Source organism: Triticum urartu, chromosome 5, assembly GCF_003073215.2.
Source record: "Triticum urartu cultivar G1812 chromosome 5, Tu2.1, whole genome shotgun sequence".
Taxonomy (NCBI): domain Eukaryota; kingdom Viridiplantae; phylum Streptophyta; class Magnoliopsida; order Poales; family Poaceae; genus Triticum; species Triticum urartu.
Genome location: NC_053026.1, coordinates 600,434,838 through 600,458,474, shown reverse-complemented (window position 1 = coordinate 600,458,474; position 23,637 = coordinate 600,434,838). Strand labels below are relative to the sequence as shown.

Below are 23,637 nucleotides of genomic sequence, written 5' to 3'. Positions count from 1 at the left end.
TCCAAGGTTGATAATATAATAGCATGGAACAATCAAAAATTATAGATACGTTGGAGACGTATCAAGCATCCCCAAGCTTAATTCTTGCTCGTCCTCGAGTAGGTAAATGATAAAAACAGAATTTTTGATGTGGAATGCTACCTAACATATTTATCCAAGTAATTCTCTTTATTTTGGCAAGAATATTCAGATCCATAAGGTTCAATACAAAAGTTTAATATTGACATAAAAATAATAATACATCAAGCATAATAACAAAGCAATCATGTCTTCTCAAAATAACATGGCCGAAGAAAGCTATCCCTACAAAATCATATAGTCTGGCTATGCTCTATCTTCATCACACAAAATATTTAAATCATGCACAACCCCGATGACAAGCCAAGCAATTGTTTCATACTTTTGACGTTCTCAAACTTTTTCAATCTTCACGCAATACATGAGCGTGAGGCGTGGATATAGCACTATAGGTGGAATAGAATGGTGGTTGCAGAGAAGACAAAAAGGAGAAGATAGTCTCACATTAACTAGGCGTATCAACGGGCTATGGAGATGCCCATCAATAGATATCAATGTGAGTGAGTAGGGATTGCCATCCAATGGATGCACTAGAGCTATAAGTGTATGGAAGCTCAAAAGAAACTAAGAGGGTGTGCATCCAACTTGCTTGCTCACGAAGACCTAGGGCATTTTGAAGAAGCCCATCATTGGAATACACAAGCCAAGTTCTATAATGTAAAATTCCCACTAGTATATGAAAGTGACAACATAGGAGACTCTCTATCATGAAGATCATGGCCCTACTTTGAAGCACAAGTGTGGTGAAAGGATATTTGAATTGCCCCTTCTCTCTTTTTCTCTCATTTCATTTTTTACTTTTCTTTTGTTTTTTTGGGCCTTCTCTTTTTTATGGCCTCTTTTTTCTCTCTCTTTTTTTCCGGAGTCTCATTCCGACTTGTGGGGGAATCACGGTCTCCATCATCCTTTCCTCACATGGGACAATGCTATAATAATGATGATCGTCACACTTTTATTTACTTACAACTCAAAAAATTACAACTTGATACTTAGAACAAGATATGACTCTATATGAATGCCTCCGGCGGTGTACCTGTTGGAAATATGCCCTAGAGGCAATAATAAAATGGTTATTATTATATTTCTTTGTTCATGATAATTGTCTATTGTTCATGCTATAATTGTGTTATCCGGAAACCGTAATACACGTGTGAATACATAGACCACAACACGTCCTTAGTGAGCCTCTAGTTGACTAGCTCGTTGATCAAAATATAGTCATGGTTTCCTGACTATGGACATTGGATGTCATTGATAACGGGATCACATCATTAGGAGAATGATGTGATGGACAAGACCCAATCCTAAGCATAGCTCAAATATCGTGTAGTTCGTTTGCTGTAGCTTTTTCGAATGTCAAGTATCATTTCCTTAGACCATGAGATTGTGCAACTCCTGGATACCGTAGGAGTGCCTTGGGTGTTCCAAACGTCACAACGTAACTGGGTGACTATAAAGGTACACTACAGGTATGTCCGAAAGTATCTGTTGGGTTGGAACGAATCGAGACTGGGATTTGTCACTCCGTATGACGGAGAGGTATCTCTGGGCCCACTCGGTAATGCATCATCATAATGAGCTCAATGTGACCAAGTGGTTGATCACGGGATCATGCATTATGGCACGAGTAAAGTGACTTGTCGGTAACGAGATTGAACGAGGTATTGGGATACCGACGATCGAGTCTCGGGCAAGTAACGTACCGATTGACAAAGGGAATTGTATACGGACTGATTGAATCCTCGACATCGTGGTTCATCCGATGAGATCATCGAGGAGCATGTGGGAGCCAACATGGGTATCCAGATCCCGCTGTTGGTTATTAACCGGAGAGTCGTCTCGTTCATGTCTGCATGTCTCCCGAACCCATAGGGTCTACACACTTAAGGTTCGGTGACGCTAGGGTTGTAGAGATATTAGTATGCAGTAACCTGAAAGTTGTTCGGAGTCCCGGATGAGATCCCGGACGTCACGAGGAGTTCCAGAATGGTCCGGAGGTAAAGATTTATATATAGGAAGTCCAGTTTTGGCCATCGGGAAGGTTTCGGGGGTCACCAGTATTGTACCGGGACCACCGGAAGGGTCCCGGGGTCCACCGGGTGGGGCCACCTATCCCGGAGGGCCCCATGGGATGAATTGGGAGGGGAACCAGCCCCTAGTGGGCTGGTGTGCCCCCCCTTGGGCCTCCCCTGTGCCTAGGGTTGGGAAACCCTAGGGGTGGCGGCGCCCCCCACTTGGCTTGGGGGAGAAGCCACCCCTTGGCCGTCGCCCCCCTTGGAGATCCATCTCCAAGGGCCGGCGCCCCCCCCCAAGGCCCCTATATAAAGAGGGGGGAGGGAGGGAAGCCGCACCCTTTTCTCTTGGCGCCTCCCTCTCCCTCCGCAACACCTCTCCTCCCCGCTTGCGCTCGGCGAAGCCCTGCCGGGATCCTGCTGCATCCACCACCACGCCGTCGTGCTGCTGGATCTTCATCAACCTCTCCTTCCCCCTTGCTGGATCAAGAAGGAGGAGACGTCTTCCAACCGTACGTGTGTTGAATGCGGAGGTGCTGTCCGTTCGTCACTAGGTCATCGGTGATTTGGATCACATCGAGTACGACTCCATCAACCCCGTTCTCTTGAACGCTTCGGCATGTGATCTACAAGGGTATGTAGATGCACTCCTCTCTCCCTCGTTGCTAGATGACTCCATAGATTGATCTTGGTGATGCGTAGAAAATTTTAAAATTCTGCTACGTTCCCCAACAGTGGCATCATGAGGTAGGTCTATGTGTAGTTTCTATGCACGAGTAGAACACAAAGTAGTTGTGGGCGTCGATATTGTCAATTATCTTGCCGTTACTAGTCTTATCTTGATTCGGCGGCATTGTGGGATGAAGCGGCCCGAATCGACCTTACACGTACGCTTGCGTGAGACTGGTTCCACCGACTGACATGCACTAATTGCATAAGGTGGCTGGCGGGTGTCTGTCTCTCCCACTTTAGTTGGATGGGATTCCATGAACAGGGCCCTTATGAAGGGTAAATAGAAATTGGCAATTCACGTTGTGGTCTTGGCGTAGGTAAGAAACGTTCTTGCTCGAAACCTATAGCAGCCACGTAATAACTTGCAACAACAATTAGAGGACGTCTAACTTGTTTTTGCAGCAAGTGTTTTGTGATGTGATATGGCCAAAGGATGTGATGAATGATATATGTGATGTATGAGATGATCATGTTCTTGTAATAGGAATCACGACTTGCATGTCGATGAGTATGACAACCGGCAGGAGCCATAGGAGTTGTCTTTATTTATTTATGACCTGTGTGTCAACATAAACGTCATGTAATTACTTTACTTTATTGCTAAAGCGTTAGCCATAGTAGTAGAAGTAATAGATGACGATACAACTTCAAGAAGACACGATGATGGAGATCATGGTGTCATGCCGGTGACAACGATGATCATGGAGCCCCGAAGATGGAGATCAAAAGGAGCAAATGATATTGGCCATATCATGTCACTATTTGATAGCATGCGATGTTTATCATGTTTTACATCTTATTTGCTTAGAACGACGGTAGCTTAAATAAGATGATCCCTCGTAATAATTTCAAGAAAGTGTTCCCCCTAACTGTGCACCGTTGCGAAGGTTCGTTGTTTCGAAGCACCACGTGATGATAGGGTGTGATAGATTCTAACATTCGAATACAACGGGTGTAAGCCAGATTTACACATGCAATACACTTAGGTTGACTTGACGAGCCTAGCATGTACAGACATGGCCTCGGAACACAGAAGACCGAGAGGTCGAGCATGAGTCGTATAGAAGATACGATCAACATGAAGATGTTCACCGATGTTGGCTAGTCCATCTCACGTGATGATCGGACACGGCCTAGTTAACTCGGATCATGTTTCACTTAGATGACTGGAGGGCTGTCTATCTAAGTGGGAGTTCATTGAGTAATTTGATTAGATGAACTTAATTATCATGAACTTAGTCTAAAATCTTTACAATATGTCTTGTAGATCAAATGGCCCACGTTGTCCTCAACTTCAACGCGTTCCTAGAGAAAACCAAGCTGAAAGATGATGGCAGCAACTATACGGACTGGGTCCGGAACCTGAGGATCATCCTCATAGCTGCCAAGAAAGATTATGTCCTAGAAGCACCGCTAGGTAACGCACCTGTCCCAGAGAACCAAGATGTTATGAACGCTTGGCAGTCACGTGCTGATGATTACTCCCTCGTTCAGTGCAGCATGCTTTACAGCTTAGAACCGGGGATCCAAAAGCGTTTTGAGAGACACGGAGTATATGTGATGTTCGAAGAGCTGAAAATGGTTTTCCAAGCTCATGCCCGGGTCGAGAGATATGAAGTCTCCGACAAGTTCTTCAGCTGTAAGATGGAGGAAAATAGTTCTGTCAGTGAGCACATACTCAAAATGTCTGGGTTGCATAACCGCTTGACTCAGCTGGGAGTTAATCTCCCGGATGACGCGGTCATTGACAGAATCCTTCAGTCGCTTCCACCGAGCTACAAGAGCTTTGTGATGAACTTCAATATGTAGGGGATGGAAAAGACCATTCTTGAGGTGTATTCAATGCTGAAATCAGCAGAGGTGGAAATCAAAAAGGAACATCAAGTGTTGATGGTGAATAGAACCACTAAGTTCAAGAAAGGCAAGGGTAAAAAGAACTTCAAGAAGGACGGCAAGGGAGTTGCCGCGCCCGGTAAGCAAGCTGCTGGGAAGAAGCCAAAGAATGGACCCAAGCCTGAGACTGAGTGTTTTTATTGCAAGGGAAGTGGTCACTGGAAGCGGAACTGCCCCGAATACTTAGCGGACAAGAAGGCCGGCAACACTAAAGGTATATGTGATATACATGTAATTGATGTGTACCTTACCAGTACTCGTAGTAGCTCCTGGGTATTTGATACCGGTGCGGTTGCTCACATTTGTAACTCAAAGCAGGAGCTGCGGAATAAGTGAAGACTGGCGAAGGACGAGGTGACGATGCGCGTCGGGAATGGTTCCAAGGTCGATGTGATCGCCGTCGGCACGCTACCTCTACATTTACCTACGAGATTAGTTTTAAACCTCAATAATTGTTATTTAGTGCCAGCTTTGAGCATGAACATTGTATCAGGATCTCGTTTAATTCGAGATGGCTACTCATTTAAATCCGATAATAATGGTTGTTCTATTTATATGAGAGATATGTTTTATGGTCATGCTCCGTTGGTGAATGGTTTATTCTTAATGAATCTCGAGCGTAATGTTACACATATTCATAGTGTGAATACCAAAAGATGTAAGGTTGATAATGATAGTCCCACATACTTGTGGCACTGCCGCCTTGGTCACATAGGTGTCAAACGCATGAAGAAGCTCCATGCAGATGGACTTTTAGAGTCTCTTGATTACGAATCATTTGACACGTGCAAACCATGCCTCATGGGTAAAATGACCAAGACTCCGTTCTCAGGAACAATGGAGCGAGCAACCAACTTATTGGAAATCATACATACTGATGTGTGCGGTCCAATGAGTGTTGAGGCTCACGGTGGCTATCGTTATGTTCTCACCCTCACTGATGACTTGAGTAGATATGGGTATGTCTACTTAATGAAACACAAGTCTGAGACCTTTGAAAAGTTCAAGGAATTTCAGAGTGAGGTTGAGAATCAACGTGACAGGAAAATCAAGTTCTTGCGATCAGATCGTGGGGGAGAATACTTGAGTCACGAATTTGGCACACACTTAAGAAAATGTGGAATAGTTTCACAACTCACGCCGCCTGTAACACCTCAGCGTAATGGTGTGTCTGAACGTCGTAATCACACTCTATTAGATATGATGTGATCTATGATGTCTCTTACCGATTTACCGCTGTCATTTTGGGGCTATGCTTTAGAGACTGCCGCATTCACTTTAAATAGGGCTCCATCGAAATCCGTTGAGACGACACCATATGAATTATGGTTTTGGAAGAAACCTAAGCTGTCGTTTCTAAAAGTTTGGGGATGTGATGCTTATGTCAAGAAACTTCAACCTGAAAAGCTCGAACCCAAATCGGAAAAATGCGTCTTCATAGGATACCCTAAATAAACTATTGGGTATACCTTCTACCTTAGATCCGAAGGCAAGATCTTTGTTGCCAAGAATGGGTCCTTTCTAGAGAAAGAGTTTCTCTCGAAAGAAATAAGTGGGAGGAAAGTAGAACTTGATGAAGTATTACCTCTTGAACCGGTAAGTGGCGCAGCTCAAGAAAATGTTCCTGAGGTGCCTGCACCGACTAGAGAGGAAGTTGATGATGATGATCATGAAACTTCAGACCAAGTTGCTACTGAACTTCGTAGGTCCACAAGGACACGTTCCGCACCAGAGTGGTACGGCAACCCTGTCTTGGAAATCATGTTGTTAGACAATGGTGAACCTTCGAACTATGGAGAAGTGATGGCGGGCCCGGATTTCGACAAATGGCTGGAATCCATGAAATCTGAGATAGGATCCATGTATGAAAACGAAGTATGGACTTTGACTGACTTGCCCGATGATTGGCGAGCCATAGAAAATAAATGGATCTTTAAGAAGAAGACAGACGCGGATGGTAACGTAACCCTCTATAAAGCTCGGCTTGTCGTTAAGGGTTATCGACAAGTTCAAGGGGTTGACTACGATGAGACTTTCTCACCCGTAGCGAAGCTGAAGTCAGTCCGAATCATGTTAGCAATTGCCGCATTCTATGATTATGAGATATGGCAAATGGATGTCAAAACGGCATTCCTTAATGGTTTCCTTAAGGAAGAATTGTATATGATGCAGCCGGAAGGTTTTGTCGATCCTAAGAATGCTGACAAGGTGTGCAAGCTCCAACGCTCGATTTATGGGCTGGTGCAAGCATCTCGGAGTTGGAACATTCGTTTTGATGAGATGATCAAAGCGTTTGGGTTTACGCAGACTTATGGAGAAGCCTGCATTTACAAGAAAGTGAGTGGGAGCTTTGTAGCATTTCTCATATTGTATGTGGATGACATACTGTTGATGGGAAATGATATAGAATTCTTAGAAAGCATAAAGGCCTACTTGAACAAGTGTTTTTCAATGAAGGATCTTGGAGAAGCTGCTTATATATTAGGCATCAAGATCTATAGAGATAGATCCAGACGCCTCATTGGTCTTTCACAGAGTACGTACCTTGACAAGATGTTGAAGAAGTTCAAAATGGATCAGTCAAAGAAGGGGTTCTTGCCTGTATTGCAAGGTACGAGATTGAGCACGGCTCAATGCCCGACCACGGCAGAAGATAGAGAAAAGATGAGTGTCGTCCCCTATGCCTCGGCCATAGGGTCTATCATGTATGCTATGCTATGTACCAGACCTGATGTAAACCTTGCCGTAAGTTTGGTAGGAAGGTACCAAAGTAATCCCGGCATGGAACTCTGGACAGCGGTCAAGAATATCCTGAAGTACCTGAAAAGGACTAAGGATATGTTTCTCATTTATGGAGGTGACGAAGAGCTCGTCGTAAAGGGTTACGTCGATGCTAGCTTCGACACAGATCTGGATGACTCTAAGTCACAAACCGGATACGTGTATATTTTGAATGATGGGGCAGTAAGCTGGTGCAGTTGCAAGCAAAGCATTGTGGCGGGATCTACATGTGAAGCGGAGTACATGGCAGCCTCGAAGGCAGCACAAGAAGCAGTCTGGGTGAAGGAGTTCATTACCGACCTAGGAGTCATACCCAATGCGTCGGGCCCGATGACTCTCTTCTGTGACAACACTGGAGCTATTGCCCTTGCCAAGGAGCCCGGGTTTCACAGGAAGACCAGGCATATCAAGCGTCGCTTCAACTCCATTCGTGAAAGTGTTCAAAATGGATACATAGAGATTTGTAAAGTACATACGGACCTGAATGTGGCAGATTCGTTGACTAAACCTCTCCCTAGAGCAAAACATGATCAACACCAGAACTGCATGGGTGTTCGATTCATCACAATGTAACTAGACTATTGACTCTAATGCAAGTGGGAGACTGTTGGAAATATGCCCTAGAGGCAATAATAAAATGGTTATTATTATATTTCTTTGTTCATGATAATTGTCTATTGTTCATGCTATAATTGTGTTATCCGGAAACCGTAATACATGTGTGAATACATAGACCACAACACATCCCTAGTGAGCCTCTAGTTGACTAGCTTGTTGATCAAAAGATAGTCATGGTTTCCTGACTATGGACATTGGATGTCATTGATAACGAGATCACATCATTAGGAGAATGATGTGATGGACAAGACCCAATCCTAAGCATAGCTCAAAGATCATTTAGTTCGTTTGCTGTAGCTTTTCTGAATGTCAAGTATCATTTCCTTAGACCATGAGATTGTGCAACTACCGGATACCGTAGGAGTGCCTTGGGTGTTCCAAATGTCACAACGTAACTGGGTGCCTATAAAGGTACACTACAGGTATCTCCGAAAGTGTCTGTTGGGTTGGCATGAATCGAGACTGGGATTTGTCACTCCGTATGACCGAGAGGTATCTCTGGGCCCACTCGGTAATGTATCATCATAATGAGCTCAGTGTGACCAAGTGGTTGATCACGGGATCATGAATTACGACACGAGTAAAGTGACATGTCGGTAACGAGATTGAACGAGGTATTGGGATACCGAAGATCGAGTCTCGGACAAGTAACGTACCGATTGACAAAGGGAATTGTATACGGATTGATTGAATCCTCGACATCCTGGTTCATCCGATGAGATCATCGAGGAGCATGTGGGAGCCAACATGGGTATCCAGATCCCGCTGTTGGTTATTGACCGGAGAGTCGTCTCGGTCATGTCTGCATGTCTCCCGAACCCGTAGGGTCTACACACTTAAGGTTCGGTGACGCTAGGGTTGTAGAGATATTAGTATGCAGTAACCTGAAAGTTGTTCGGAGTCCCGGATGAGATCCCGGACGTCACGAGGAGTTCCAGAATGGTCCGGAGGTAAAGATTTATATATAGGAAGTCCAGTTTTGGCCATCGGGAAGGTTTCGGGGGTCGCCAGTATTGTACCGGGACCACCGGAAGGGTCCCGGGGGTCCATCGGGTGGGGCCACCTATCCCGGAGAGGCCCATGGGCTGAATTGGGAGGGGAACCAGACCCTAGTGGGCTGGTGCGCCCACCCTGGGGCCTCCCCTGCGCCTAGGGTTGGGAAACCCTAGGGGTGGGGGCGCCCCCCACTTGGCTTGGGGGGGTAGCCACCCCTTGGCCGCCGCCCCCTTGGAGATCCATCTCCTAGCCCCCCCCCAAGGCCCCTATATAAAGAGGGGGGAGGGAGGGCAGCCGCACCCTTTGCTCTTTGTGCCTCCCTCTCCCTCCGCAACACCTCTCCTCCCCGCTTGCGCTTGGCGAAGCCCTGCCGGGATCCTGCTGCATCCACCACCATGCCGTCGTGCTGCTGGATCTTCATCAACCTCTCCTTCCCCCTTGCTGGATCAAGAAGGAGGAGACGTCTTCCAACTGTACGTGTGTTGAACGCGGAGGTGATGTCCGTTCGGCACTAGGTCATCGGTGATTTGGATCACGTCAAATACGACTCCATCAACCCCGTTCTCTTGAACGCTTCCCCACACGATCTACAAGGGTATGTAGATGCACTCCTCTCTCCCTCGTTGCTAGATGACTCCACAGATTGATCTTGTTGATGCGTAGAAAATTTTAAAATTCTGCTACGTTCACCAACAGTACCGGGATGTGCAATGACTCATGAGTGACATGTATGAAAGAATTATGATCGGTAGCTTTGCCACAAATACGATGTCAACTACATGATCATGAAAAGCAATATGACAATGATGGAGCATGTCATAAATGAAACGATGGAAAGTTGCATGGCAATATATCTCGGAATGTCTATGGAAATGCCATAATAGGTAGGTATGGTGGCTGTTTTGAGGAAGGTAAATGTTGTGTTTATGGTAGCGGCGAAAGTTGCGCGGTACTAGAGAGGCTAGCAATGGTGGAAGGGTGAGAGTGCGTATAATCCATGGACTCAACATTAGTCATAAAGAACTCACAAACTTATTGTAAAAATCTATTAGTTGTCGAAACAAAGTACTACGTGCATGCTCCTAGGGGGATAGATTGGTAGGAAAAGACCATTGCTCGTCCCCGATCGCCACTCATAATGAAGACTAACAATAAATAAATCATGCTCCGACTTCATCACATAACGGTTCACCATACGTGCATGCTACGGGAATCACAAACTTTAACACAAGTATTTCTCAAATTCACAACTACTCCACTAGCATGACTCTAATATCACCATCTTCATATCTCAAAACAATCATAAAGAATCAAACTTATCATAGTATTCAATGCACTTTATATGAAAGTTTTTATTATATCCCTCTTGGATGCCTATCATATTAGGACTAGTTTCATAACCAAAGCAAATTACCTGATGTTTAGAGACTCTCAAAACGATATAAGTGAATCATGAGAGTTCAGCTATTTCTTCAAAATAAAACCACCGTTGTGCTCTAAAAATATATAAGTGAAGCACTAGAGCAAATGACAAACTACTCCGAAAGATATATGTGAAGATCAATGAGTAGTCGAATAATTATGCAACTATGTGAAGACTCTCTAACATTTAAGAATTTCAGATCTTGGTATTTTATTCAAACAGCAATCAAAACAAAATAAAATAAAATGACGCTCCAAGCAAAACACATATCATGTGGTGAATAAAAATATAGCTTCAAGTAAAGTTACCGATGAACGAAGACGAAAGAGGGGATGCCATCCGAGGCATCCCCAAGCTTAGGCTCTTGGTTGTCCTTGAATATTACCTTGGGGTGCCTTGGGAATCCCCAAGTTTAGGCTCTTTCCACTCCTTATTCCATAGTCCATCGAATCTTTACCCAGAACTTGAAAACTTCACAACACAAAACTTAACAGAAAACTCGTAAGCTCCGTTATTATAAGAAAATAAATCACCACTTTTGGTACTGTTGTGAACTCAGTCTAAATTCATATTGGTGTAATATCTACGGTATTCCAACTTCTCTATGGTTCATACCCTCCAATACTACTCATAGATTCATCAAAATAAGAAAACAACACAATAAAAACAGAACCTGTCAAAAACAGAACAGTCTGTAGTAATCTGTATCAAACGTATACTTATGTCACCCCAAAAATTCTGAAATAAACTGGTGGACGTGAGGAATTTGTCTATGAATCATCTTCAAAAAGAATCAACCTAATTGCACTCTCCAGTAAAAAATGGCAGCAAACTCGTGAGCGTTAAAGTTTTTGTTTTTTAGAGCAAGATCGCAAAGACTTCACCCAAGTCTTCTCAAAGGTTCTACTTGACACAAACACTAATTAAAACATAAAACCACATCTAAACAGAGGCTAGATGAATTATTTATTACTAAACAGGAGCAAAAAGCAAGGAACAAAAATGAAGTTGGGTTGCCTCCCAACAAGCGCTATCGTTTAACGCCCCTAGCTAGGCATGATGATTTCAATGATGCTCACATAAAGGATAAAAACTGAAACATACAGAGAGCATCATGAAGAATATGACTAGCACATTTAAGTCTAACCAACTTCCTATGCATAGGGATTTTGTGAGCAAACAACTTATGGGAACAATAATCAACTAGCATAGGAGGGCAAAACAAGCATAGCTTCAAGATTTTCAACACATAGAGAGGAAACTTGATATTATTGCAATCCCTACAAGCATATATTCCTCCCTCATAATAATTTTCAGTAGCATCATGAATGAATTCAACAATATAACCATCACATAAAGCATTCTTTTCACGATCTACAAGCATAGAATTTTTATTACTCTCCACATAAGTAATTGGCTTGCTGTTCTTCTTGAAGTTCCCCTTCTTCCCTTTACCCTTTTTCTTGAAACTGGTGGTCTTGTTGACCATCAACACTTGATGCTCCTTCTTGATTTCTACCTCCGCAGCCTTTAGCATTGCGAAGAGCTTAGGAATCGTCTTATCCATCCCTTGCATATTATAGGTCATCACAAAGCTCTTGTAGCTTGGTGGCAGTGATTGAAGAACTCTGTCAATGACACTATCATCAGAAAGATTAACTCCCAGTTGAGTCAAGTGGTTGTGGTACCCAGACATTCTGAGTATATGTTCACTGACAGAGCTATTCTCCTCCATCTTGCAGTTGTAGAACTTATTGGAGACTTCATATCTCTCAATCCGGGCATTTTCTTGAAATATTAACTTCAACTCCTGGAACATCTCATATGCTCCATGACATTCAAAACGTCATTGAAGTCTTGGTTCTAAGCCATAAAGCATGGCACACTGAACTATCGAGTAGTCATCAGCTTTGCTCTGCCAGGTGTTCATAACATCTAGCGTTGCTCCTGCAGCGGGTTTGTCACATAGCAGTGCTTCCAGGACATAATTCTTCTGTGCAGCAATGAGGATAATCCTCAAGTTACGGACCCAGTCCGTGTAGCTGCTACCATCATCTTTCAACTTAGCTTTCTCTAGGAATGCATTAAAATTCAATGGAACAACAACACGAGACATCTATCTACAACAACATAGACATGCAAAATACTATCAGGTACTAAGTTCATGATAAATTAAAGTTCAATTAATCAAATTACTTAAGAACTCCCACTTAGATAGACATCTCTCTAATCATTTAAGTGATCACGTGATCCATATCAACTAAACCAAGTCCGATCATCACGTGAGATGGAGTAGTTTTCAATGGTGAACATCACTATGTTGATCATATCTACTATATGATTCACACTCGACCTTTCGGTCTCCAGTGTTCCGAGGCCATATATGCATATGCTAGGCTCGTCAAGTTTAACCCGAGTATTCCGCGTGTGCAAAACTGGCTTGCACCCATTGTATGTGAACGTAGAGCTTATCACACCCGATCATCACGTGGTGTCTCGGCACGACGAATTGTAGCAACGGTGCATACTCAGGGAGAACACTTATACCTTGAAACTTAGTGAGAGATCATCTTATAATGATACCGCCGAACTAAGCAAAATAAGATGCATAAAGGATAAACATCACATGCAATCAATATAAGTGATATGATATGGCCATCATCATCTTGTGTCTTTGATCTCCATCTCCAAAGCACCCTCATGATCACCATCGTCACCGACTTGACACCTTGATCTCCATCGAAGCATCGTTGTCGTCTCGCCAACTATTGCTTCTACGACTATCGCTACCACCTAGTGATAAAGTAAAGCAATTACATGGCGATTGCATTTCATACAATAAAGCGACAACCATATGGCTCCTGCCAGTTGCCGATAACTGTGTTACAAAACATGATCATCTCATACAATAAAATTTAGCATCATGTATTGACCATATCACATCACAACATGCCCTGCGAAAACAAGTTAGACGTCCTTTGCTTTGTTGTTGCAAGTTTTACATGGCTGCTACGGGCTGAGCAAGAACCGTTCTTACCTACGCATCAAAAACCACAATGCGGTATAGTGATTGCTTTTTGATCTTCAGAAAGAACCTTGTTCATTGAATCCGATTCAACTAAAGCTGGAGAAACAGACACCCACTAGCCACCTGTGGGCGAAGCACATCGGTAGAACCAGTCTCGCGTAAGAGTACGCGTAATGTCGGTCTGGGCCGCTTCATCCAACAATGCCGCTGAATCAAGAATCAACTACTGACGGCAAGAAATATGTATATACCCAGGCCCACAACTCCTTTGTGTTCTACTCGTGCATATAACATCTACGCATAAACCTGGCTCGGATGCCACTGTTGGGAACGTAGTAATTTCAAAAAAAATCCTACGCACACGCAAGATCATGGTGATGTATAGCAACGAGAGGGGAGAGTATCATCTACGTACCCTCGTAGACCGTAAGCGGAAGGGTTATGACAACGCGGTTGATGTAGTCGTACGTCTTCACGATTGACCGATCTAGCACCGAAGGTACGTCACCTCCGCGATGTGCACACGTTTGGCTCGGTGACGTCCCGCGAACTCACGATCCAATAGAGCTTCGTCAGCACAACGATGTGATGACAGTGATGATGTTGCTACCAGAACAGGCTTCGCCTAAGCATCGCTACGATATTACCGAGGTGGATTATGGTGGAGGGGGGCACCGCACACGGCTAAAGATGAATGATCAACTTGTGTGTCTATGGGGTGCCCCCCTCCCCCGTATATAAAGGAGTGGAGGAGGGGGAGGGGGCCGGCCTCTCTAGGCACGCCCCAAGGGAGTCCTACTCCCACCGGGAGTAGGATTCCCCCTTCCCTTTGTTGGTTCTAGGAGAGAAGGAAGGAGGAGGGAGAAGGAAGGAAAGGGGGGTCGGCCCTCCTCCCAATTCGGATTGGGCTTGGGGGGGCGCCCCCTCCTTTGCTTCTTTTTCATTTCTTCCACTAAGGCCCAATAAGGCCCATATACCTCCCGGGGGGTCCGGTAACCTCCCGGTGCTCCGGTATACTCCCGATTTCACCCGGAACCATTACGATGTCCAAACGTAGTCTTCCAATATATCGATCTTTACGTCTCGACCATTTCGAGACTCCTCGTCATGTCCGTGATCAAATCCGGGACTCCGAACAACCTTCGGCTCATCAAAACACATAAACTCAATACCGATCGTCACCGAACGTTAAGCGTGCGGACCCTACGGGTACGAGAACTATGTAGACATGACCGAGACATGTCTCCGGTCAATAACCAATAGCAGAACCTGGATGTTTATATTGGCTCCCACATATTCTACGAAGATCTTTATCGGTCAAACCGCATAATGATATACGTTGTTCCCTTTGTCATCGGTATGTTACTTGCCCGAGATTCGATCGTCGGTATCTCAATACCTAGTCCAATCTCATTACCGGCAAGTCTCTTTACTCGTTCCGTAATACTACATCTCGTAACTAACTTATTAGCTACATTGCTTGCAAGGCTTATAATGATGTACATTACCAAGAGGGCCCGGAGATACCTCTCTGACAATTGAAGTGACAAATCCCAATTTTGATCCATGCCAACTCAACAAACACCATCAGAGACACCTGTAGAGCACCTTTATAATCACCCAGTTATGTTGTGACGTTTGGTAGCACATAAAGTGTTCCTCCGGTATTCGGGAGTTGCATGATCTCATAGTCATAGGAACATGTATAGTTATGGAGAAAGCAATAGCAACAAACTAAACGATCATCGTGCTAAGCTAACGGATGGGTCAAGTCAATCACATCATTCTCTAATGATGTGATCTCGTTAATCAAATGACAACTCATGTCTATGGCTAGAAAATATAACCATCATTGATTCAACGAGCTAGTCAAGTAGAGGCAAACTAGTGACACTCCATTTGTCTATGTATTCACACATGTACTAAGTTTCCGGTTAATACAATTCTAGCATGAATAATAAACATTTATCATGATATAAGGAAATATAAATAACAACTTTATTATTGCCTCTAGGGCATATTTCCTTCAATCCCCACCACTTCCGTAGCCGTCCATGGGTTGGGAAGGGTTGCTAGGGGTTTTTAGGCTCACCGGCGGCGAGAAATTGGGGTGGAGGGGGAGGGGAATCACGGTGGAGGCGGATAGGGTTTGACCCGTATCCGAGCGGTGAAACCGCATAAATAGCGGCGGGGAGGGTCTTTTCCGGGCCACAATAAACTTTTTACGGGCCAGGCCTGGGATACAGAGTCTGCTCTGACAAAAAAAAGGACCGAACCCATATACTCGCCGGAATTATACGAGTTCGATCATTTTACGGGGTCTGCTAGAGATGCTCTTACCGGGAGAAATGAGACCTGCTGCAGGCAAACGGCGGTACAAATGGACTGGGCGGAACACAGTAAACACAGCTACACACATGGTCACCGTCAAAGAGAAACAAAAGGAAGAAGTGTTTTTGTCGTTGGACTTGCAAGGAAGCAAGCTATTCCCTTCATTCCAAAATAAATGACTCAACTGTATACTAACTTTAGCTCAAGACGAAAAGAACCATACATGGATTAACAAAGTGCACCTAAGCTCTTTGTTTTCGAGGGAAAAAAGTGCACCTAGGCTAATAATGATAATCTACGTAAAGTGATCATGTGAAACAAGAAGGAACGTGTCCACTTAGGCATTTATTCGGTTGTACTAAAACTGAACAATCTGCAGACTGATCTCGCTCCTTCCTGCCAACTCATGAACGCACTCCAGTCTTCAGTACCAACCCAAATGATGACTTGGCACTTGCGCAGAGCTTGCCAGCAGTAATAGACTGCTTAGTTAATTTGTTGTACGCTCTACAAAGTCAGCAACAAATAATATGAATGAATAGGAGGAAATAGTAGATTCGTGATACTACGAGTACCAAGCCACCAGGTTAGTCAGCTTAGGGTGTGAATATGAAGAGGCCTTGTTCGCCCTGTGCACCTTTTAGAAATTTTGGGCCGCGACAACCGGTCGTCTAGCCGACCAACAACTCCGGGAATCCAACGAAAAACATGACACTTGCTTGATGCTTTTCTCTATGCACTGTTGATTTAAGGCTTGGACAAGATGCTGCTATTACAATTGGTCCGGGAATCTTTTTGCCCTTGCGGCGTCTCATTTAGGCCCTGTTCTTGGGAATTGACGTCAGAATACGTACATTTCAACTCCTGGGGGGGGGGGGGGGGGGGGGGGGGGGGGGGGGGGGGGGGGGGGGGGGGGGGGGGGGGGGGGCGAACGGGGCGGCCGCCCTGGGCCCCCCCAAAAGTCAGGGGCCCCCTCTGTATGCACATGTAGTATTAGGGCCGTATTTATTGAAGAAAAAAAAAGAAGGCCATTTATCAACAGACAGCTCTACGAAAATAAGAAGGAACACGACGGACCTGGCCCATGTTCACATGTATAGGCAGGCAACATGATTGTGGAAAGGAAACCAGTGATCGTGGCCTATTTGTTCGGATCACCCTGATTCCGATCACTCCCTTCCTTCTTTCGCCTGTTCGTCTTCGACGGATGGACCACTCTTCCTGACGAACAAGAACTACTCGGGCACGCGGCTACACCAGGTACGACGACGACTACGTCTCCGCACGCCGTCTAAACCTTCCCTGTACTGTTCTAGTGTTCTTCCTGTTCCTTACATAATCATGAATTCTTGAATCTCGGTAAATCAAAACAGGAATTGTCGCATTGAGGCGCACGAATCATTGCGCACAGAACAAAATTATATCCAGATTAGATTAGATAGAAGATACTATGCTGTGCCCTAGATTTCCTATAAGTGATCTTATATCTGCATAGCTTTGCGCTAATTTTGAAAGCTAATTGTTCCATTTAATTTCAGCATCATCATGTGAGGCTTAGGTAGAAAGTATCCATCCAGCAGTGATTAAAAGAAAAAGGAAGAATAAGGTAGATGAGATGAAAAGATCATCGCGTAAATATTTTAAGAGTGATACAAGCAGATCAGTTGGCGATAGTTCTTGCGATGACCAAACTAGTACTAATCAGGTCAAAAAAGAAATAATAATCAGGCTGATGATCCTACAGACAATGTTGACATCAACATGGATGGTATCAGTGTGAGTGATCTTGAGCACATATTTAATTCAACTCCGTCAGAATCTGCTAGTGTTGATGCACTTGACTAATTTTTTATTTGCACACTGGTCTTGGATGCACTTGACTGTCTTTTTAATACAAAATTATTTAGAGATAGGTTGGTTATACTATTTAAACATTTATACTAAGGGTTCCAAAGGGTCCTGGATTATAGTTTCGCCCAGGGCCTCTAAAATCTCAGGACCGGCCCTGCTCATGTACAGTTGATTGTACGCAAGAATATCGTAGATTTGACAAATTCAGAACCCTGGCCGTATCCATCGTCTCTATTCGTTTCTGTTTCAGCTTAGGGTTGCTCTGCCCAACTCGGTCCTTCCGTGCATGCATTCATATTGTACGTACGTGTCGATCGCAACCTGTGCAGTGTGCACCTTTGTGCGCTCAGCCGTTACGTGTCACTGAGCGGAACATACATGCATGCATGGTGCATGCACGTGCGATATGATTTCGTTGGTTCCCAGTTCTTCTTTCAAATAGATTGATTGATGCAGTATATATCGTCGACCGGGTCAACACACAACAGCACTCACCTTTTTGTCGTCCTCTTAATTTCTGTTGCTCGCTCCAGTGTCCATCCGCTCACTTGCTTGTCAATACTAATCACCGTGGATTATAACTAAACAAATGGCCATCGATCACACGGCCCGGTCGAGGAGTGGCCAGTCAAAAAAGCAGCAGGGAGAAAAAGGGTAGAAAGGTATTTACCAAATTAAAAAACAGAAATAAAAACACGGAAGAAATAACCTCACCTCAAGCTCTGCCTCAAATGGTGTTGGGTTCTGAAGCCAATCATCTAGTGAACCACACACATCTTCGTCGGTGCTTTTGCCATTTTCCTTTTTGGATTGCTACTACCTTCCGTAGGATTCTTTTTTGCAGCCACATCATCTTGGTTATCATTAATGTTGATATTTTCAGCCCCACAATCTTGAGTATCACCACAATCCAGGCTGTCCGAAACCTGCTGATCTTGAGCAACTTCACTGTTGTTGCCTACCAGGCCTTGGGCAGGCAATGCTCCGTATGGTGTCTTTGACAGAGGGCGAAACTACTGGACAAAAAGTAAAATAAACAAGAATTAAAACCATGAGTACACAAAGCAAAAGTAAAAAGGAAAAAATGGGAAGAAACAATAATGCAATGGATGAGGGAAGTAAACCACACAAAAACTTACACGACACTTCCTGAATGAGGCTTTGCCCAAGGAAAACTTGTTTCTGTCAAATTCCAACACAAGATCAAAGTCCGTCTAATGCACGAAGCAAGCCCTTGGAAGAGAATAATTCAATTGGTGCTCGTTGATGGCAGCTTGAGAAATATCAAATGGTCCATGTAAATAACGTGAATAAGAAGACAAAAAAAATAATATATCAAACACAAAAAGAAAAATATGATTATGAAAAACAAAAACATGTTGCGATAGATAGAAAAATTCCAAAAAGAAAGAAGTATACCGCAAGCATAGGGAAGCAGCCCCCAACCCAAAATGAAGAAGTAGCTTGTCATTTTATCTTGTCCTGGCACTTCTTGACCTCTCTCATTGCAACGCTTAAAACATGCTCATCCCAAGCGAATTCAGTAACCTTGTCCATTTCTTCAAGGCTTTTCAAGTACTCTAGGGGCACCATGTTGCCATTGCTTGGAGTTAAAAGTGTTGCAAGCGCTAACTGCGCCCATGACCTCTTCGCAGTATCGCCATCATCATTCCTTGCTCGAAGCACATCCACTGTATGTGCAAATTGGAGCCCTGCCATTCTTTTGATAAATGTTGCGGAGCTCACAATGCGCGGGCCTCTTGAAAAGCTCAACTGGTCTGTTGGGATATTGAAAACCTTCTTCGCCATGTCTCTAGAAACACAATGACCTTATTCCGACTCAGCCTGAAAACCAAAAAAAATGTATTCATTGGTTGCTATCAACATGACCTAAAAATAAAGGAAGTATATGTTGCAGACATGATGCAGAAGAAAAAAAGAAAGAAGAAAGGAGGTGGGTGCAATATTTGAGCTCACGACTGTCAGTGTCAATGTTCATTGTTAACTACTCTATCAGATCATGTGGCGCTTTGAAATGTGAGATGCTCGTGAGATCACCAAAGCCAGTTTCATTTATATAGCGCCTCTTGGCAAGATTAAGTTTTGTCTTCACAACTTCCCCAAAGCGTTTTGCTGCGAAACGTTGGCTGAATGCAGTATCAGACTCCATTACTTCTTCGCCTGACATGTATCTGCAAAAATCAAAATGAATAAAAATGTATTAGGAAAAAACACCATTAAACAATTACTAGAGAAGCAATGGCATTTGGATTCCAGCATATCAACATCTACCAAAAGCATAACAATGAAGCAAAAAAAAAAGATCATTCCTTTCTTTTTATTACTTCAGAATGGATAAAATCTAGAAAAAACTAAGAGGCTGTTTGGCTGATGCCCACAGTAGCTCTACCAAACCCAGGGCATGCCAAAACATTGACGACCGATTCCTCCGCCAACATTTCGCCGTGGAATTGGCTACCGAATGAACTGGAAGGTGCCAATGGGCCTTGGCAAGCCAAATATTTGGAGTCCAGCCAAATGGATACCAATGTTGCAGTCAACACCAAAAACTTTGGCTGGGCAGCTCAAGGTAGTGATTCAAACAGACCCTAAAACAATTAGCTGCATGACACAACCAACTCATGACACAACCAATTACATGCGACAAAACACTATAAGATGGAAAAATCTTTTATGAATATAGAAATAAAACAAACAATAAGACTCTGACTACACTGACTTTCATCTAAAAAATCCTAATCTAAACAACACAAATGCAGCATGAAAAACATTACTTGATTGACCAGATAGTAAGTCACAAATGAGACCACTGAGAATCTAGTCCTCCAACTCTGAAATCTCATCCTCTACCTCTAGAATCTCATCCCCTACCTCTAAAATCTCAACTATAAACCCTAGCTACAACACGGAACCAAAAAAATCCGATCTACACACCAAACCCTAGATGAAATGGGAATGAATTTGGCGACATGGAGGGAGTAGTGGCTCAACTGAAACCCCTGAACAGACAAAAACTCATCTATACTATGCCATTCGACCAGGATCTACGCATTCAACGCGGGGAACTATTGGGATTAACCGCGAAATGAACCTCTAAAAGGAGATCATGTAGGCGGGGGAGAAAAATGCTGGAAATTGCAAGACACCATACCTCTCGTCCGCCCCCGCGACTACAGGGGGGCGTGTAGCTCGGCACCGTGGCCGACGATGCTCGCCGCCGCCCGAACCTCTGGTTCCCTTGCCGTCCTTGCAACATCCAGTTCCCCCGCCCCTGCCACGATTTTGGATCTAGCAGTCGCCTGCATCATCGCCAAAGCTAGAGAGGCATGGGGATGGAAAAGGGTGGAAGCAGAAAGGGGGAACGAGCTAACGGACATGGGAGCAAAAAACAAACATCTGGGGGACACGCGTCAAGACCCCTGGTCAGAAAGCATCCACACCGTCTGATGCCGAGTGAACCGACGGCGCGCGAGACGGTCGCTCGAATGGCTGCGTGCATTCGGATGAGAATGCACGTTTTCCTTCCAGCAGGTATCATTGATAACTGAACCTGATATTACGGCCGGGAGAAATGAGATTTGCAGCAGACGATTGGCGGTACAAATCGATTGGACGACAGACAGCAAACAGAGCCTACGTACGGTCGATCGCCGCCAAAGAGAGAGAAAGGGAAGAATTGTTTCCGTTCATGCGCGTGTTTATCCTCCGAGCAAAGCTAGCTCAAGACGAAAAGAACAATGCATGGATTAACAAAGTACACCTAGGGTATAACCTACTCTGGTCAGTAAGTGATCGATCATATGAAACAAGCAGGAATCGTGTGCGGTTAGGCATTTATTCGGTTATTTAAAACTGAATAAACTGCAGACTGATGTCGCTCCTTTCTGCCAACTCATGAACGAACTCCAGTCCAGTCTTCAGTACCAACCCAAACGGCGACTTGGCAGGCAGAGGTTGCCAGCAGTAATAGACTGCTTAGTTAATTTGTTCTAGTAGTCACTCTAGATTTGCCAGTTCAGGGTGTTTGGATGTGAATAGGGCTCAATAGGGTAACAATAATGCTACACCTACGCAACCTTCCTATCTAACCTCTTTAGACCCCCCCTCATTTCAAGTGGGTGGGCCCTTCCCTAATTTCATCCAATAGAAAAATGCCACGCATGTCATTACGTTAATCACGTAAAACAGTTTACGTAGGTGTAGCATTATCCGAAAGGGCTTGTGCACCTTTCAGAAATTTTGGGCAGCACGCAGTCATGCATGCAAGCATGCAGCCAACCGGTCGTCTCGCCGCCCAATAAGGCAACAACGAAAAACATGACACTTGCTTGATGCTTTTTCCGACTGTCGATTTTAAGCTTTCACAAGGTGTTGCTACTATTACAATCGGTCCCCGAATCCTTTTGTCCTTGCAGCGTCTCACTTAAGCTAGCTGTTTGTAGGAATTGACGTCGAATACGTATATATGTACACAGATAGCCACAGCATGCTTGAACAATTCAACTCTTGTACAGTTGATTGTACGCAAGAACACTGTAGATTTGACAAATTCAGAACGCTGACCGTATCCGTCGTCTCTATTCGTTTTTGTTTCAGCTCACGGCCGATTGCTCTGCCCAACTCGGCCTATGCATGCATGCATGCCGTACGTGTTGATGGCAATCTTTGTGCGGTCACCAGTTACGTGCCACTGAGCAGACAGGCGTGCACGTGCGATTTCCTAGTTCTTTCGAATAAATCGACGCAGTATCATCGACCGGGTGCGTGCACCAAGTCTAGAAGCCTTGGTCAACAGTACTCACTTTCTTGTCGTCTGCTTTCTGTTGCTTGCTGCAGTGTCCATCCGCTCACGGCTCACCTGCTTGTCAATGCTAATCACCGTGGATTAACTAAACAAATGGCGATCGATGACGCGGCCCGGTAGAGGAGTGGCCAGTCAAAAAGCACCACGGAGAACCTTTAATCATTCAAATCACTCGCCTGATTGTCGCCTTAATCAAATACTCAAGGCATGCGTGCGGTAGGCCATGTCTAGCCACTATATATACACACATACACACTCCGCGCAGCCAACCAAGCAAACGGCGGAATACCATTGCACATTCTGCAACGGAGCTAAGCTTAGCTAGAGCTAAGAGAGATTTGCGCGATGGGGAGTGGGAAGAAGAGGGCGGCGCTTGCGTCCCTGTTCGGGTTCAAGAACAAGCGACAGGAGGAGGAAGAGGCCACGGCGGCGAGGCGGCAGCAGCAGCATGCGGCGGCGGCGCCGCAGCAGAGGTACCAGTATCACAGGGTGAGGCCGAGCGACGACGACGACTACGCCCGGCACTGGTACGCCGAACGCGACATCGACCGGAAGGCCTCCGAGTTCATCGACAAGGTCCACCGCCGGATGCTCGCCAACGAGCAAGACGGATAGCCACCGGCCGGGCCGCCGGTATAGTATATATGGAGTATATACGTACGTACCAGCATGCCAATGGATCTAGCTAGATCGTGCATGCAGGCTATGCAGCACTTGCGTGCAAGGTTGTGTGTGTGGGTGTGGGTGTGCGTGTGTCTGTGATTAGTTGCTTTGCTTTGATGGGTATGTCGCCGGATGTATATGTGACTATGGTGTGGGTTGCCGCGTTCGTCCATTGTTTCGGTAGGATGATACGTGTTTTCTTAAATTTGATGTATGATGTATGAAATGTAAAAAATAAATCTACAGCCAAATGATTTAGTCCTAAGGGTAATTTTAACCACTCAACGACGAAGGGAACAATATTAGTTTTTCTTTTAGTGGACAGTGCAATATTGGTCACTAATTGAAGAGGGGTACCAGTTATGGCAGAGGAGAATTGGGGAATATATGTTTTATCTTGTGTCTG

The 23,637-nt window shown here is 44.6% G+C and overlaps 1 protein-coding gene across 1 annotated transcript; it reads left to right on the top strand.

Moving 5' to 3' along the window:
• The first annotated feature begins 22,857 nt into the window (after positions 1-22,857).
• On the top strand, positions 22,858-23,437 carry LOC125506241. The gene has a single exon (XM_048671097.1). It carries the CDS (start codon positions 22,914-22,916, stop codon positions 23,181-23,183), a length of 270 nt encoding a protein of 89 aa, XP_048527054.1. The 5' UTR covers positions 22,858-22,913; the 3' UTR covers positions 23,184-23,437.
• Positions 23,438-23,637: the final 200 nt, after the last annotated feature.

Bases quoted from the DNA above. Each gene is read 5' to 3' on its own strand.
- LOC125506241 (XM_048671097.1), top strand. From the start codon at position 22,914: ATGGGGAGTGGGAAGAAGAGGGCGGCGCTTGCGTCCCTGTTCGGGTTC.